The sequence below is a fragment of the Salvia splendens genome, chromosome 4 (assembly GCF_004379255.2).
Source record: "Salvia splendens isolate huo1 chromosome 4, SspV2, whole genome shotgun sequence".
NCBI classification, from domain to species: Eukaryota; Viridiplantae; Streptophyta; class Magnoliopsida; order Lamiales; family Lamiaceae; genus Salvia; species Salvia splendens.
The window spans coordinates 1,431,202-1,447,701 of NC_056035.1; the positions used below are offsets into that span (position 1 = coordinate 1,431,202).

The following is a 16,500-nucleotide window of genomic DNA, read 5'->3' on the forward strand; positions in this document are numbered from 1 at the left end:
TCTTACTTCATCGAGTACACATCTACTTCATTATAAAGGTAGCATGCATAAATTAGATGCAACTAATAATAAAATTAAGTATTGTACAAGTACAAAAGTTCAAATTTGTATTGTCTTTTTTAGCACTGAATTATGATATCCCATTCCACAACACTGATAAGCATATTTGTACCACATAAATCACAAGCCAAGAACATCGATTGGAGAAATCAAGAAACATAACTCATGGGTCGGACTCATGAAAATAGTTCTTTCAATTTTACTTCAAAATGCAAGGAAATAAAATTTGCCATTATCATTTTATTTACACAATGCACTCAGCTTGTACTACATTTGAACTTTTGTACTTGATTTATTTTACATGTTTTTGATACATCTATATAAATTTTTAATTGGTTGATCCACTGCAAGTATAACTCACAGTCAGAAATCAATACATCCATTACTCATCAAATCAAAATAAAAATAAGAACTCAAGAAAATGTGGGTGGCATTGATGAGATAAAGACAATAGAAATACAGAAAATCTATTTTTCATAACATATTAGCATTTCCAAAATTAGTAATGCTAGATTGCTAGTACATAAGTTTCAAATATGAAAAACACATGAAATCATCAAATAAAAAAAAAGACTATAACCTATGAATTCTAATATCATGGCCAATGATGGATCCCAACTCACTGCATTGATCATCTTTCCATCACCAAATGACTTTCATATTCAAACCATTTTACATTAATCCTTACTTTACTATACTACATATATAATCTTGAAATTTGAAAATAAAAATAAATAATGATTGATGATCTCTTTCAACATGAATTTTTTCACCTTTTTTCCACACTACAGAAAAGTCGATCCAGGTGTGTAAATAGCAAGATCAGGCCAACCATTCCCTCCACCACCCCAACAACCACTCTCTCCTCCGCCGCCGCCGCCGCCTTCTCCGCCGTGGATGCTCAAGAATCCATCGGCATTGTTGCTAATAACACCACTCTCCACATTCTGACCCGAACCCGGATCGCCAAACTGACCCGTCATCTGCAACCCGGAACCGCTCGCCCCCAACCCGTCTAGTAAATTACCGAAATGCCCCCCACCGGAGCCCAAGAGAGAGACGAATTCGCCGCCCGCCTCCAGAAAATTCCCAAACTGCCCCGCGAAATTCTCCCCCTTCGGCGGCGGCGGCTCGGTGGTTTCGCTCTTGCTCTCATTCGCCGGCGATGATACGGCGGCGGAGGGGGCGCGTTTTGCGACTGCGGCGGAGGTGGAAGAGGAGGAGGCGGCGCGCTTGGAGTTCTTTCTGGAGCCGCCGCCGACGGGGATGTTGCGCAAGGCGCCGCCTTTGGTCCAGTAGCGGCGGCAGTTCTTGCAGAAGTGGCGAGGCTGGGAGAGATTGTAATTGTTGTAGTAGCAGAATTTGGTGTTTGTGGAATCGCAGCGAGGGCATTTCAGGTGTTCTTGCTCTGGAAATTGAGGCTGTGATTGCGCTTTGATCTGTGAATATAGAGATGGATCTTGCATTTTTTTTTTGTTTATTTTTTTCTGGGTCACGAAAAAGAATCGATTTTTATTTGATATTTGAGCGAAATTTGTGATCTTGATCACAAATCAAGAAAAAGTTGTGATCTTTTAGGAGATCAAAATATGTGAAGCGGCGAAAAGGGGAGAATCATCAAGAATAAAAAAGTGGTTTTGGTGAAGTGTTGGTTAATTTCTTGAAGAAGTTTGAAGAATTTTGGAAGATTGAGATGGTATTTTGTTTCTGTGATGTGAGTGATCTCTGCAAATTTGCCTAGAGCTCATCATATATACACCCACATGATTATAGAGAGAGAACACACACAGAGACTTGTGCAAATTTGGATTTTGGGTTAAGTGGGTTGAGTGGAGTGAGGTGAGCATGAGATATAATGTGGTGGGGGTAGTTTAGATATAATAATTAGATTGTCTAATTCCTGTCTGGTGTATGCACAGGAGCTAATTGCATTGATAAACCAGATTAATCAAGGTGAGGGGACAACAGAATAATCTGTGGAAAGTGATAAGATTATTTAATTATATTCTCACTTGTCACATTTTATTTTGAGTACACTTTGTGTATCATTTCATTGAATAATAATATTTCGCCACACATTTTAATTAATACGATGATCATCTTAATATGTCTATTGAGTATTGAATGTGTTTGTTTTAGTAATAAAATATACGTTCACACCCTTAAACCACTTGCAGAAAGAAGAAGGCTACAATCAATTAATCACTAATCACGTAATTAACAACGATAAAAAAGAGGAGCCGTGATTAAGGGAAGCCGAGCCAGATGACAATATGGCTTTTTTAGCCGAGCTGAGCCGAGCACCGGAAATAGTGATAGATCAAGGAAGGGAGCATCATTTCATTTGTATGGCATAGAGAAGATCTGAGCCGTCCATTTATGAAAGTGGACTGACCACAGCCGTCCATCTGTTGGAGGGATACTTGAAGTCGTAAATTTGGGTGGATTCGAGTGGCCGTCATCCAATGGGCCCAATATTCAATAATGAAGGCCCAACACATGGCACCACCCCCCTCCCATCATATGTATTTGTGTATATATTATTCACATGGTCATCACGGATCCAAAAAACGAAACTCGTGTAACTAGATATACTACAAAATGCCATCGTGAGCATTGGAAGACACATGTGTTGCAGAGGCCGTCACTGGCGATGAACGAAAATTAACCCTAAACTCGAATCAATCAAATTTAATGGAATTTTCAGTCGTTTGATATTAGCGATGGGATAGGTTAACCCTTAGATATAGTAGTGCTCAAGTTGAACGGGATTGGTGTAATGTTTGTTTCCAATTTGGAACCAAAATCATGGGTAGTTGGTTTAATCATAACACACTATCGGTTCAGTCGGATCAATTGCAGTTTTTGAGTGTGAGCATCAAAATCAATTGGATCGGCAATTTTCGAACATACATGAATATGTGATTTGTAGACATATATATATATATATATATATATATATATAGGTATATATATATATATAGGTCCATGATCAATTGAGATTTTTTTTGCTAATTGAGAAATGAGATGCAACATCAGCCACTCATTTTAATTAAATGAGTGGTCCAGATTTTGCCACACAAAAAATACTTTTAAATTAATTTAATACGAAAGGGTATAATGGTCATTTCGCGGTTTAATTTAGGGTTCTTCAGCGTTATGTGAGATTAGCGTTTGGCGATTTGCGATTTCTCAGAGATCTCTCTGAGGCCATTGATTCCAACGTTTTCTGATTCAATTGAGTCGAAAATTAGAACACAGACGCTTTCAACGATTTCAACGATCTCTGCTTCGACGATTCCTCAGCATATCAATTTTCGACGATTTCTGCTTCGACGGTTTCAACGACCAATTCGACGCAGTTTGGTTGAATCTGAAGTTTTTAGGTTGATTTTATCGACTTTGATTCTGTTTTTATGCTTTATTTGTTGATGCCCAGTCGAATTTGTTCCTAATCATTTTTATTTTTATTTTTTTCATATGTAGCTTCGAGTTCAATTCGTAATCAAAAGGTAAGGTGTTATCTGATGGATTCTTCATCTTATTCCGAGTCGATGTCGACTAATGGTGAAGGTAATTTGGATTGGTTTTCATTAACATGCCTTTTTTGTAATTTGTTGGTGAATTATACTCTGTTGACATAAATCCGCAGTTATTGATATTTGAATTGACTTTCGGTTGACATAAATGCAAATCTGTTGATATCATGTATGTTACCTGTTAAATATTGTATGTAGATATACGCTTTGTTAACATGCACAATAGTTGTATGCAAAATGCACTCTCCCTTGGCTATAGAGCTTCTGCTGTGGTGTTTGTTGGTGGAGGAAGGTGTTATGGGTAGGGTTGACGGTTCATGATAGGATGTCTAAGATGTTGGTGTTGTTGTGTTAGTGCTGCATATTTTGAGATTTTGATTCTGTTGTGGGTCATTTAAGATATGATAGTTGACATTATGTTCTGATTTGAATTGAAGTTTTATTGATATAAATGCAAATATGTTGACATGATGTCTGTTACATGTTAAATATTTTATTTAGCTGTACTCATTGTTAACATTTTTTTGACATACGAAAAACCCCTGCTGAAATGCAAAATGCAAAATGCACCCTCCCCTGTCTGAAGAACCCCTGCTGTGGTGTTTATTGTTGGAGGAAGGGGTTATGGCTATGGTTGATAGTCCATGATAGGATGACTGATATGTTGGTGCTGCTTATTTTGACATTTTGATTCTGGATTCAGGTGTTGGTCAGTTAAGATATCGTAGTTCACATTATCTGTTTTAGGTTGTTGACATATTTTTCCATCATGTAGTAGGACCTGTTATTCCAATTTGCAAGGCTGAGTTGAGGCCTTATGAAGGTCAAAAATTTTCTTCACTTGAGGAGGGAATTTGCTTCTATGAAAAGTATGCTCAAGAGGCTTGTTTTGATTTTCGAAGATTTGGAAATAGGTCTAGTGGTGGTGTTATTACTTTTCAGTATGTTGTCTGCAACAGACAAGGTTTTCATACAGTTGATCCGTTGGATGTCGACGTAATTATATCTGACGATGTGAACGTATCAGATGACGATGAAGTTACTTCAAAGAAGAAACGCAGACGTGGCACAAAAAGGTGTGGATGTGGAGCAAGGATCAGTTTCAAGTTTTATTCTGATTGTGGTGTTAAATATTATCTTGTGCATCAATTCATTGAGGAACACAATCATGCTATGGTTGACAAAGATCATAAGCGATTTATGAAAGGAAATCGCAGTATGAATGATGTTCATCACAAGTTTGTTGAAGATTGCACCAAAGCTAACATCGGTCCTACTTCAACTTTCAACTTATTAAAGGAGTTTTTTGGTGGTTATGATGTTGTTGGGTGTACGTTGAATGATGTTAGGAATTGTTCTCGTGATATTAAAGAGAAACTGAAAGAAGTGGATGTTCAAATGATCCTAAATCAGATGCAAGAGAAGAAGAGAATTTGTGAAGGCTTTTTTTACAAATATCAATTATCACCCGATGATAATAAGTTAGTGAGCTTATTTTGGTCTGATGCAGAGTCTCGAAAACACTACCACATGTTTGGAGATGTTGTAGCATTTGATACAACATATTCGACAAATAGGTAGTTTATTTATTATACTTGGTAATTATGAAAAAATTTGTTGACATTGGTTATTATGAAAATTTTGTTGATGTTTTGTGTTGATCTATTTGTTCAATAGGTATCGTATGGTGTTTGGTCCATTTACCGGGAAAGACAATCACGGGTGTCCTATTGCATTTGGAGCTGGTTTTGTATCCAGTGAGAATTGTGATGCATTCTCATGACTTTTTACTGTGTTTGTTGAATGCATGGGTGATGCTCCAAGGATCATAATCACAGACCAAGATTGGGGAATGAGGCTTGCAATTGAGAAGGTATTATCCGATACAAGGCATCGTTTGTGCATGTGGCATATTATGAGCAAGTTGTTCAAGAAAATACCTAAATCTATTTCTAACAGAGAACAGTTTAGTAAGGAGTTTAAGGCTTGTGTTTGGTCAGAATTGTTAGATCCAGAAGAGTTTGACATATTATGGACTGGTATTGTTGAAAAATATGGTATGGAAGATCATAAATGGTTTAAGGACATGTTTGCTGTTAGACATATGTGGATCCCAGCCTACTTTAGAGATGTTCCTATGGGTTCTTTAATGAGAACAACATCTTTTTCAGAATCTGAAAATAGTTTTTTTAAGAGGTACTCGAAACCGTTGTTTAATTTTGCTGACTTCACTCTTCAGTATAACAACGCCATTGATGCTCAAAGGAATCAAACTGAAAGGCTTGACTATTATGATTCTGTAATCTCTCCAAAATATGCCACTGATTTAGCATTTGAGAAGCAATTGGCATCTGTATACACGGATATGATGTTTAGAGTGGTACAAGAATTGATTTCTGAGGCTGATAAGAGTTGTCAGATGATTAGCATGTCCACTTTGGAGAACATCGAGGTCTTTAAAGTTTCTGATGCTAGAAAGAAGACCTTCACAGTTACACATGAGAAAGAGACTGAGTCATTTGATTGTGAGTGTAAACTCTTTGAAAGGTGTGGTTACCTATGCAGCCACCTTTTCTTCGTCCTCAGAAACAAAGATGTCAACAATATTCCAGAGAAGTATGTTGGTAACCGGTGGCTGAAAAGTGATTTATTGAAGGCAGTTCATGGTCTCACGAGTGATGAAAGTGCGTTGGGCAAAGGTATGTGAACTGTTTCCTATAGATATTTCAGTTGATTTGTCATATGTTGCTCAAACAAGACGCCAACATTCTCTGTATCTAACAAAAAACACTCATGTTTAGAGTATTTCAATTTTGTGTTGACATAAACTGTATAGGCTGTTGACATATTACAGATTTAGTGTACATATAATTTATATAGGATATTGACATGTTATATGTTTGCAGGTTCTAACGAAGATGACAAGCTACAGATTGGGAACAGGTGTCATGGACGTTACTTTGGTCTATATCAACGCGCTTTTAAGAATAAAAATCATCTGATTGCATTGGATAATTTGCTTGCGGGTATTGCTCCTCAAATTTTTACTGATGACACTACTGGATCTTCATCAGTTGATAAAAATGATTCCATCATGAACATATATGGTATTGCTGTACCTGAAGACATAACTGCTCATGCTCCAGATGTGGTTAGTACAAAGGGAGGTGCAAGTGACAAGAAAAGCAGGATTAAGTCGAGCATAGAGAAAGCAATTGAAAAATCAAGTAAACTTCATAGGCGTTGTGGAAAGTGTCATAAAGTGACTGATCATAATGCCAGGAGTTGTGGCAGAAAGTAGACATAATTGTTCTTTTTTAACAAACATAGTTGTTTTTGAGTTTTTAATATATGCTACAGGTTATTGACATTTTCTTATTAGTAGTTGATATTTAATTTTGGCTATTGATATGAGAATTATTTAGTTGTTGACATTTTATACAGTTTATTGACATTTTTTTTATATGTTTTAACATGTGATTTGCTGTCTATTGACATGTATTATATGACCATAATTCATGTACATGTGCCAAATAGGGGGTAAAATATTTGTTTTTTTTTAATTATAAGATTTATTTTTAAGTTGATGACATTTTCTTAATTGTTTTTAACATTTGATTTGTTGTCTATTGAAATGTATTATATGACTACACGTACAAGCGACGTCAACTGTGTTACAAGCCATGTCAACTACACGCACTAGCCATGTCAACTACACGCACTAGCCATGTCAACTACACGCACTAGCTATGTCAACTACACGCACTAGCCATGTCAACTACACGCAAAGCAATGTCAACATTTAACATTAATATCACTTTTTGTTTACTTCTTTCTAATACTAAACAACTTCTTGTACTTGTTGTTTAGCTCAAGCAATTTCTCCATGTTTGCTTCCATCCAATCATGCGCCAGTTGTAACATCGGCGACCTTTGGTTATTGTAAATCGATGAAATCATTGTGTAGCAATACCTTCCTCTGAGTATCTGGGGAATCTTTACACTACGTGCAGAGAAGCCAATATCCCATTTACTGCCCTTTTTGCCAACATAGGTCTCCATGTGCCTCATCAAATAGACACCACAGTCCTTCTTGTTCGTGCTTGTGGCCCATTCTAAATGCAGAAAGTTGAGTGAAGACTTGTTTATATTTTCTGAAATATTTAACATTTTCTTCTCTATGAAGTATACTTCAAACATATCTTTCTGCAAAACATATAAATAACTAAATCAAACTACACAAACAAAGCATTTTAACATGATGTGGAAATTATGTCAACCAAATGTAGAGAATATGTCAATAACATAGATAAAAGCATACCATTAAACCAATATCAATGTCATACTTCTCGAACGGATCGATATCTTTATGTGGCTTGCTGTTATCTATTATCTCAATGGTGTTTTTCTTCATCCAATATACTACAAGATAGTAATGGAAATTTGCACAAACTGGGAAGAAGATCTGTATGACATGAAAGATAAAATGCCATTAAAGATAAAATTATATCCAAAGAACACCTGTTCATATTCTTACGTAAATGTCATTGTGAGATGTTATTACCAAATCAATTTCTCTCCAGTTGAAATCTGGTCTTCTTTGAATCTCATTATCTATCTGAGAAATGAAATTCTTCCTTGCTTTCGAAGCATCCCAATTATCCGGCCGATTTGTTACATTGAAATTCTGCACTTAACATGTTTGGTTAAGGAGACGTCTGATTCAAACAGTTTAGCTATAATTTAAGATTACTTACACATGGAGATGTAGTCAGAAAAAAGCGTGAAAGTGATGTTGTGGGCCTTTCTTTTTCTCTGTTGTTCAGGTGTGAAGCCCATGCGTTAATTACACCAGCATTAATTTCTTCATGGGGCTTCAGTGACGAAAACAATTCCTTGGTTGCCCAAGCAAAATCATCCTCATAAACGCATGCATCTCTGAAATGAAGTTATACAAACGACACAAGAACAACATTCTTCAATCATGTTAACTGCACAGAAAACTAAAAATATTTTTTAGAGCAATGAAATAATTAAATGATGCATACTTGTCTACTCCTTCTGTTTCTAGTATGTAGTAGTAGACATCTCTTTCATTAGGTTCCAGGTATGTTTTTGTATGTACAGCTCTTATGTCAAGTGGATAGCCTATGAATGGGTCAGAGTGCGTCTCAGTATGAGACTTTTTCACTCTGACTTTTGACACTGGAATCTCCAATAATGGAACAACAATCTGTTATTAGTGCAATAAAATTCATGTTAGTTACAATTAAAATTATGCCAAATATGTATACTAGCCATGTCAGCAAGTAATATAATTATGTCAACTATGGTGCATCTCGTGTCAACATCACATACAAGTCATGTCAACTACATGTACAAGCCATGTCAACTATGTTACATACTATGTCAACAACACATACAACGATGTCAACTACACACAGAAGTCATGTTAATAACAGTTAAAACCAAATGTCAACTTCACTTTCAAGTCATGTTAACTACACAAAAAACATGTCAACAACAATTAAAACCAAATATCAACTTCACTATCAAGCCATATAAAAAACAATTTAGTCATTTTAGTCATAGTTTAGTTATTTTACTTTAACAATATTCTCTTCTTTCTCTTTCCCTTTGTCCTGCTGCTTTTCTTTGTTCGTTTCAACATATGCGTCATCCATTGGGCCTGCAGCTGGTGGTAAGATAGGAGAGGCTGATTCATTACTGTAATCAACCACTGTGTCCTCTTTTGTTCCTTCTCCTTCTCCTTCTTCAGCAGCCTATTCAATTAGTAATTTATAATTAATATCAATTTAATTTCAATTGATTCTAAATAACAAAAGATAGGATTTTGCTCACCCCTTTAGGATTAGAAACTGGCGAAGTAGGGTTATTTTCTCTATTTCCTTGCTCTGCATACTGCTTGTAAATTAGTTCTACAATGTAAGTATGTAAACTACAGGATTAATCTAATGTCATCTCAGAGAAACATATGTAAAGAAAATGATGTACTTACTTTATCCAAGAAACGTGGCGTTTTGAAAGTTGGAAATTCAGCCAAATCTTCAAGTGCTTCCTTTTCTTTTTGAGCAAGAAGCATTGATTCAAAGATTATTTTCCAACGATCAAAAGTTTCAGGCTTGTCTTCCTCAAACATCTTGGACAATAGTTGACACTTCTCATTCACAGCCTCAATTGTCGTTGTTTGGCTTCCAACTGAAGATCTAGCCATATCACACAACATTCCGAATAAATAGTTAGTTTTGATATGTGGAGGAGCTTCTTTAAGGGTCTTGACAAGATTGATTTTCCAGTGATTCAAGTCAAGAATGCTTGTTACTACATTCTTTATGAATTTTTTTGGTATTTGTAGATTATGAGAAGACCCAACTCCACTGTCAGGAGTAATCTGTGGATGAGGTACATGTTCATCCTCCTCCTCTTCCTCCTCATGCTCCTCCTGCTCATGCTCCTTCTCCTCTTGCTGCTCCTCCCCCTCCCCCTGCTGCTCCTCCTTGTCCAAAACATATCTCTTCTTTATACGTCCTAAACCAAAAACTCCTTCTCTGATCTCTTTATCTTCTCTAGCCTGAAGATGTTCACTTTTCCATCCTTTCATTAACGGAAGTGAGCGAGGAACAGGACGCTTGTCTTGTATAACTCTATCTAAGTAGCAAAGCTGCACATGTTAAAAAATGCATGTCAATTACTAGTGTATAGTGTCAACTCAATATAGAAGCCAGTTAAATAACTAATACAACATATGTCAGCTATATTACAAGCTATATCAACTACACATATAAGTCATTTCAATAAGTAATGTAATGCAAAATGTAAAACATACCATGAGGAAGGGAAGTGGTCCTGCAAAGGCGTTCTTCTCTGTCTTCGACCAATTATCAATAGCAAACTTGAGCACAGAGATTGTATATGAGCACCAGTTGATATTTCTAACATTATCCAAATCATCAACTATATCTCCAATCTTAGATTTTATCATTCCACATGTTGAAGGCTCAATCAATGCAGATTCTAATAGGACCAAGAACAATCTCTTGAACTGTGGTCCTCCTTCCTTATCTGCTAACATAAGTTGTTCAACAACTTTATGGTTCACATTTCCTGGTTTTGTATCGCATTGTTCTGCTAACTCCCTCATGAAAGGTACATTACTTTTCCACTTCTCCCTGCAGTAAGTAATGTCACCTCTTGGAAATCCATACACAAGCTCCACATCCTCTTCCGTGATATGAATTTTTTTGCCATTACAAAGCTTTATCTTACAATTTTCTTCATCAAAGCTCTTCAACAAAGAAAATGCTAATCTACTAGGAATGTATTCAATTTTGTAATGCAAGACACTCTCGAAACCCATATCCTTCACAGAATTAATTTGTGCCTCATTCAACTGGCTTATTGCATCAACAAAAAACAAAGGCTTCCTTTTCACTAGAAGCCTTTGAGATACCTTTTGAGCATTCTGATTCTGTTTTTCATTCTCTATAATTTTCTTTTGTTTTTTCTCAACATTCATGAACTCTTTCTGAGATACCGAGGTACTCCTTTTTTGCTTTGATATTTTCCTTTTTTCTGGTTTAAAATGAAACACAATAAATTTATATCAATAATAAGTTTGGCCATTAAGTATACTCTATTAATAAATCCAAAATGAAACACAACAAATCTATATCAATACCTCTTTTTGGTTCAATGTACTGCTATTCAAAAAAATCCTTAACTAGGTATTATAGCTATGTATATAGCTATGACAATAGGTATTGTATTAAATTATCCTTACCTATGTTAATATTAACCATATATATAACAATTACATGACAATAGCAAGTACACATATAAGTCAGCCATCGTAACAGCCATATATATAACAATGGCAAGCATACCATGTTTTCTACACTATGTCAATAGCAAGTACCCTGTTTTCTACACTATGTCAATAGCATACCCTGTTAATATTAACCATATATATAACAATTACATGACAATAGCAAGTACACATATAAGTCAGCCATCGTAACAGCCATATATATAACAATGGCAAGCATACCCTGTTTTCTACACTATGTCAATAGCTATTGAGATACTACTACAAAATGTCAACACCATTATGTCAACAGACATCCTTTAATGTCAATAATTATTGTAATATTTAATATATAGGAGGAGTACTTAACTTGAAGAAGATTTTTCCTCTGTTTCTTTATTTCCAGCTTCCGACCCTTCATCAATTTCCATAGCTAATCAACCCCCCCCCCAAAAAAAAGCAGAATTCAAACTCATCAGATAACTAAATTATGAAAACCTAAACATAAAATTTTTGAATACTCAAACTTTGTTTTAAAAAAACTAAAATTAAAGCCATACAATTAAAAACGAATGTAATCTTTAACCTGAAAGAGTCGGTTCAGTCGTTTTGGTGTTGACCTCCAAATTGGAAGCCATTTTTCCGGCAACGGGCGACTGCTCAATCGATTCTCTTGTCATTGTTTTAGAAATTATTTTTTAGGCAGGAGATAAAAAGGGCTTATAAATCAAACTAGTTTGATATTGTAGATGAAGGTTTAGGAATTGAATGAATGTCGACTTTGGATTTCTATCGGCATGAAGATTTAAGAGAAGAGAAAGTGGTTGGGAGAGAAATTTTATATAAATCTTCTTTTGAGAGAGGGGTTTTCAAGTGACATATGAGAGAAATGGTTTTTAAATTTGATTACAAATCCGTTTAACTCTGTTTTTGAGGAAGGAAGGAAAATGTTTTTTTAATTAAAAAATTTGTTTTTGAATTGTTGTCATTTTATATGATGCCTATTGAAAAGTTGTATACATTTTTGCTATAAATTATTGACATTTATATTCAAGCTTTTGACATGTATTGTATTATAATTATGGTATAACTTATGTCAAATTAAGAAAATAAGAAAAAATAGTTGTATACTTCTTGTTGACATTTAATAAGACAAAATAGTTGCTTACACTTTATTAAAAAATAGTTGTCATTTAATAAGAAAAAATATATGTTAACATTTAATTCAAGTTGTTGACATTTGATAACAAAAAATTGCTGTTGACATTTTAATTCTGGTTGTTGACATTTCATAAGAGAAAAATAGTTGTTGACATTTAATTCTAGTTGTTGACATTTGATATATTTCTATATAGTGCATGGTTTAAAAATCAGTTTGAGATAATTGTTTAACATATCCATCTAAAAAACATAATAAGATCAAATATCCAAACCACTTTTTGTTCAAAATCAGAATAAAACAGTTGTTTACTTCTTGCTTCTACAGCTAAACCATTCCTTGAACTTTTTCTGTAACTCAGGCAATCTGTGCTTGTTTGCTGTCATCCAGTCGTCAGCGACACGTACCATATCCATACACTTCTTGTTGCTCCTTGATGTAAGCATCGCTTCACAATATCTTCCTCTGAGTATCTGTAAAATCTTTGTGCCACGTGGAGAAAAGCCAATATTCCATTCCCTTCCCTTTCTGCCAAAGTAAGTTTCCATGTGTCTCATCAAATATATACCACTGTCTTCTTTATTGGTGCTTGTGGCCCAATCTAAAGGAACAACTTTGTATGGAGACTTCTTTATATTTTCTGATAGCCCTGATATGTTCTTCTCTTTGAAGTATGCCTCAAACATATCTTTCTGCAAATATATAAACAAAACTAAACTACTTATACAAAGCATTTTGACAAGATGCATAAATTATGTCAACAAAATGTAAACATAATGTCAATTTTATTGAAAAAAGCATACCAGTATTCCAACTTCAATGCTATAGTTTTCCAATGGATCCTTGCCTTTTGGTGGTTTGACACTATCTATTATCTCAATTTTGTTGATCTTCATCCAAAATACAACAAGGTAGTAATAGCCACTTGTAAAAACTGGGAAGAAGACCTGTATAATATGAGAGAAAATATTAGATAAAAGAATTTGACAACACCTGTCCAAATTTATGTTGTTGACATTGTGAGATCTTTGTACAAAAATAAATTTTTTACCAAATCAATTTTTCTCCAATCAAAATCTTGTATTCTACTAGTCTCTTGATCAATTCGTGATATAAAGTTGTTCTTGGATTGTAATGGATTCCAATGAGGCTCCCGATTTGTTATATTCAAATACTGCATTCAACATTTTTTGTGAGTGAAATATGTCATTCAAATAGTTTTTGTATAAATTTAGATTACTCACACATGGGGATGTTGTTAGAAACAGCCGTGGAGATGACGTTTCTGCCCTTTCATTTTCTCTGAAGTTCAGGTATGTTGCCCATACATCAATTACACCTATACTGATTTCTGTATGGGGTTTCAGAGATGAAAACACTCCTTTGCTTTCCCAAACAAAGCCATTAGTGTAAGCACATGTTGTCACGACCGCATTTTCTAAGGATAGAAAACACGGTTGATCGCGACTAGGGGAGGATTAAAGAAACGGGGAAGAAAGGGGAAAACAAAAATCGACCATAACTCGAAACAAATGGGAATAGCTTGAAATAAAATCAGAGTTTTGAACAAAATTAGACCTGAGTATTTTAAGATGCACAACGGAAGCAAATGAACGCGGTTCCATGTATGAAGACATGAACCTCCGAGAGTCAAAATCTGACTGAATTAAATGTCTTGTCTCAATAGCACTTCCTCCACCACTTCGCTGCTCAACCTGCACATTTAGAAATATATGCAGGGCTGAATACAAAAAGTACTCAGTGAACACATTGCCGAAAATTACACATATACATTTGAACATATTGTCAAGCCATCATCATAGTAACACTCGGGGTGTTGTTGAAAAGACCCGAGCTTACTAAAAATATCCCATTGGACTGCAGTCCCTTTTTCCTGTACTTAGCCATATCTGATCACATTGTGCCGTTGAGATGGTGTTCTCACACGGTCACCTTACATACATGTGCCGGGAAGGTGGCCACCTTCCACGGTCACCTGCTCTGCCCATCATGACAGAGGTAGCTTGTGTACACTAGTCCGAGCGGGGACACCACCCTCACTGGGACCCGAATTCGACTTATATCATCATTCATAATTCATTTGGCCTTAGCCAAACAGATAGGCATCATACACAAAATATTTATGGCAAGACAACATCTTTAAAAAAAAATCACAAACATGTGTTCATGTTTTCATAAAAATACGATTTGTATTTTTAGTATAAGAAAGCTCACCTTGTTCGCTTAAAACTCTTTAACTTGAATTTTCCTGACTCCACCCTTGACTCACGGAGATAGCCTTTTGAAAACAAACAACGTACTAATAAGACTCGATAAATTCACATACTTATAGGAATGCATGCCCCTACTTTATTTCTTTTATCATTTGTTCACCGTTAGAAAATTTTAGAAACTTGCATATTAATTAAATTGGGAAATTTAACTAATAGCACTTCTTTATTAAACTTAATTATTTATGTGACTTGAGAACGTCGTCTCCCTCTTTCTTTCCATTTCCTTAGCGGCCGCCCGAGGCGTCGCGGGGCGATGCCGGTCGGTCACTCACGCCCATAATTCCTCCGTTAGCTCCTCGTATTTTTCCATCATAATATCGAACAAAAACCCCAAAATTATTTAAGCACATAATCATCGAAATTATTTCCCCTCGAAAATATATTTACTTCGGACTTAGGATATAATTCCTCGTTCCTTGAAAAGTTTTGAAATTAGTTAAATAATTCTTAAAATTAAATTATTGGCCCAACAATTACAACCTTGGCCCACTTTTCTTCATTAATCCACTTGATTCCATTTTATCTTGCTTTAAAATTACTAAGGCCCTAACAAATGATTCCCACTGGCCCAAAACAAAAAGAATTGATTCAAAGCCCAAACTAATTAGTTACAATTGGAGTCAAATCCTTCATGTACTCACCTCCATCGTGCCTTCCACCTTTCTCACCTCCCCATCTCCCAAATTAGGGATTCTCAATTCAAACGAGCATAGCGGCGGTTCCTTCCTCTTCTTCTCGTCTCATTCTTGTCCGGCGATTTCACGACCGGAGCGTCCCCTCCATTTCGGACGAGCCCCCCCTTCCGTTTCCAGATCTGGAAATCCTTGAGTTGTGAAGGAACGACGCTTCCAGCCGCTCATCTCCCTCTTTTCCGGTGAAAACGCTGCCACCTCGACGGAAATCTCGGAGTCCGCCGTCGTGCGGTCCTTGCGCCGACCTCTACTCCGCGCCGCGAGCAGCAGCTCCTACCGTCGTCCCGCGCCGTTCGCCGTTGTTTCCTCCGCGAGGCCTCCACAACATGCACCGGAGCCTCACGCCTGCTCCCTCCGTCCTTCCGGCGAGTGCTCCCCCTCTCGGTGAAGTCAGCGGTGGAGAGGAGGCGTCGCCTCCCTCTCCCAGCCACGGCCCGTAGCTACCCCGCGGAGCTTTCGGGGATCCGCCGTCGTTGGACTGCCCCTTCGTCGTTCCCCGGTCGCGTCGACCTTCACGCCGGCGACCACTGCTCGCCAGGAGAAACGGAGCTGCTGTCGCGCCGTCGTCCAATCTGTCGCTCCTCCAAACTCGCCCAGCCACCGCCGCCGTCAGCAGCGTCCAGCCACCGCCGCAGTCAGCAGCGCCCAGCCACCGCTGCCGTCAATGCACAGAGCCGTCGCCATCGCTGTCGGTTTCTCCGCCGGTTCGCGCAGTTGTCCGAACTCGCCCCGAACAGCTCCGAAACGACACCGCACAACCCCGAAACCAACTCGAACCACCCCGCAAGGTAAGTCCCTTTTACAACTTATTTTCTTTCGCAGTGGGTGTTCGTTATTGATTGATGAGAAATTGTTCGAATTAGGTTTGCTTGTTGATTGAGAGTTTATTTGCATTAATTGTGGGAGATTGGTGTTAAACTTGCTATGTATT

At 36.8% G+C, this 16,500-nt stretch overlaps 3 protein-coding genes across 3 annotated transcripts; 1 reads left to right on the top strand and 2 right to left on the bottom strand.

Annotated features, from left to right (window-relative positions):
• Window positions 1-517: 517 nt before the first annotated feature.
• Window positions 518-1,879, bottom strand: LOC121799114 (dof zinc finger protein DOF3.1-like). Its single transcript, XM_042198456.1, has one exon. The coding sequence runs from the start codon at window positions 1,524-1,526 to the stop codon at window positions 846-848; it is 681 nt and encodes a 226-aa protein (XP_042054390.1). The 5' UTR covers window positions 1,527-1,879; the 3' UTR covers window positions 518-845.
• Window positions 1,880-5,406: 3,527 nt separating this feature from the next.
• LOC121799833 (protein FAR-RED IMPAIRED RESPONSE 1-like) lies at window positions 5,407-6,900 on the top strand. The gene is made up of 2 exons (XM_042199335.1): window positions 5,407-6,298; window positions 6,506-6,900. Exons 1-2 carry the CDS (start codon window positions 5,407-5,409, stop codon window positions 6,898-6,900), a joined length of 1,287 nt encoding a protein of 428 aa, XP_042055269.1.
• A 5,886-nt stretch (window positions 6,901-12,786) lies between these two features.
• Window positions 12,787-14,218, bottom strand: LOC121797734. The gene is made up of 5 exons (XM_042196423.1): window positions 14,162-14,218; window positions 13,828-13,934; window positions 13,635-13,757; window positions 13,387-13,530; window positions 12,787-13,275 (listed from the first exon to the last, which is right to left on the bottom strand). The coding sequence occupies exons 4-5, from the start codon at window positions 13,477-13,479 to the stop codon at window positions 12,892-12,894; spliced, it is 477 nt and encodes a 158-aa protein (XP_042052357.1). The 5' UTR covers window positions 13,480-13,530; window positions 13,635-13,757; window positions 13,828-13,934; window positions 14,162-14,218; the 3' UTR covers window positions 12,787-12,891.
• Window positions 14,219-16,500: the final 2,282 nt, after the last annotated feature.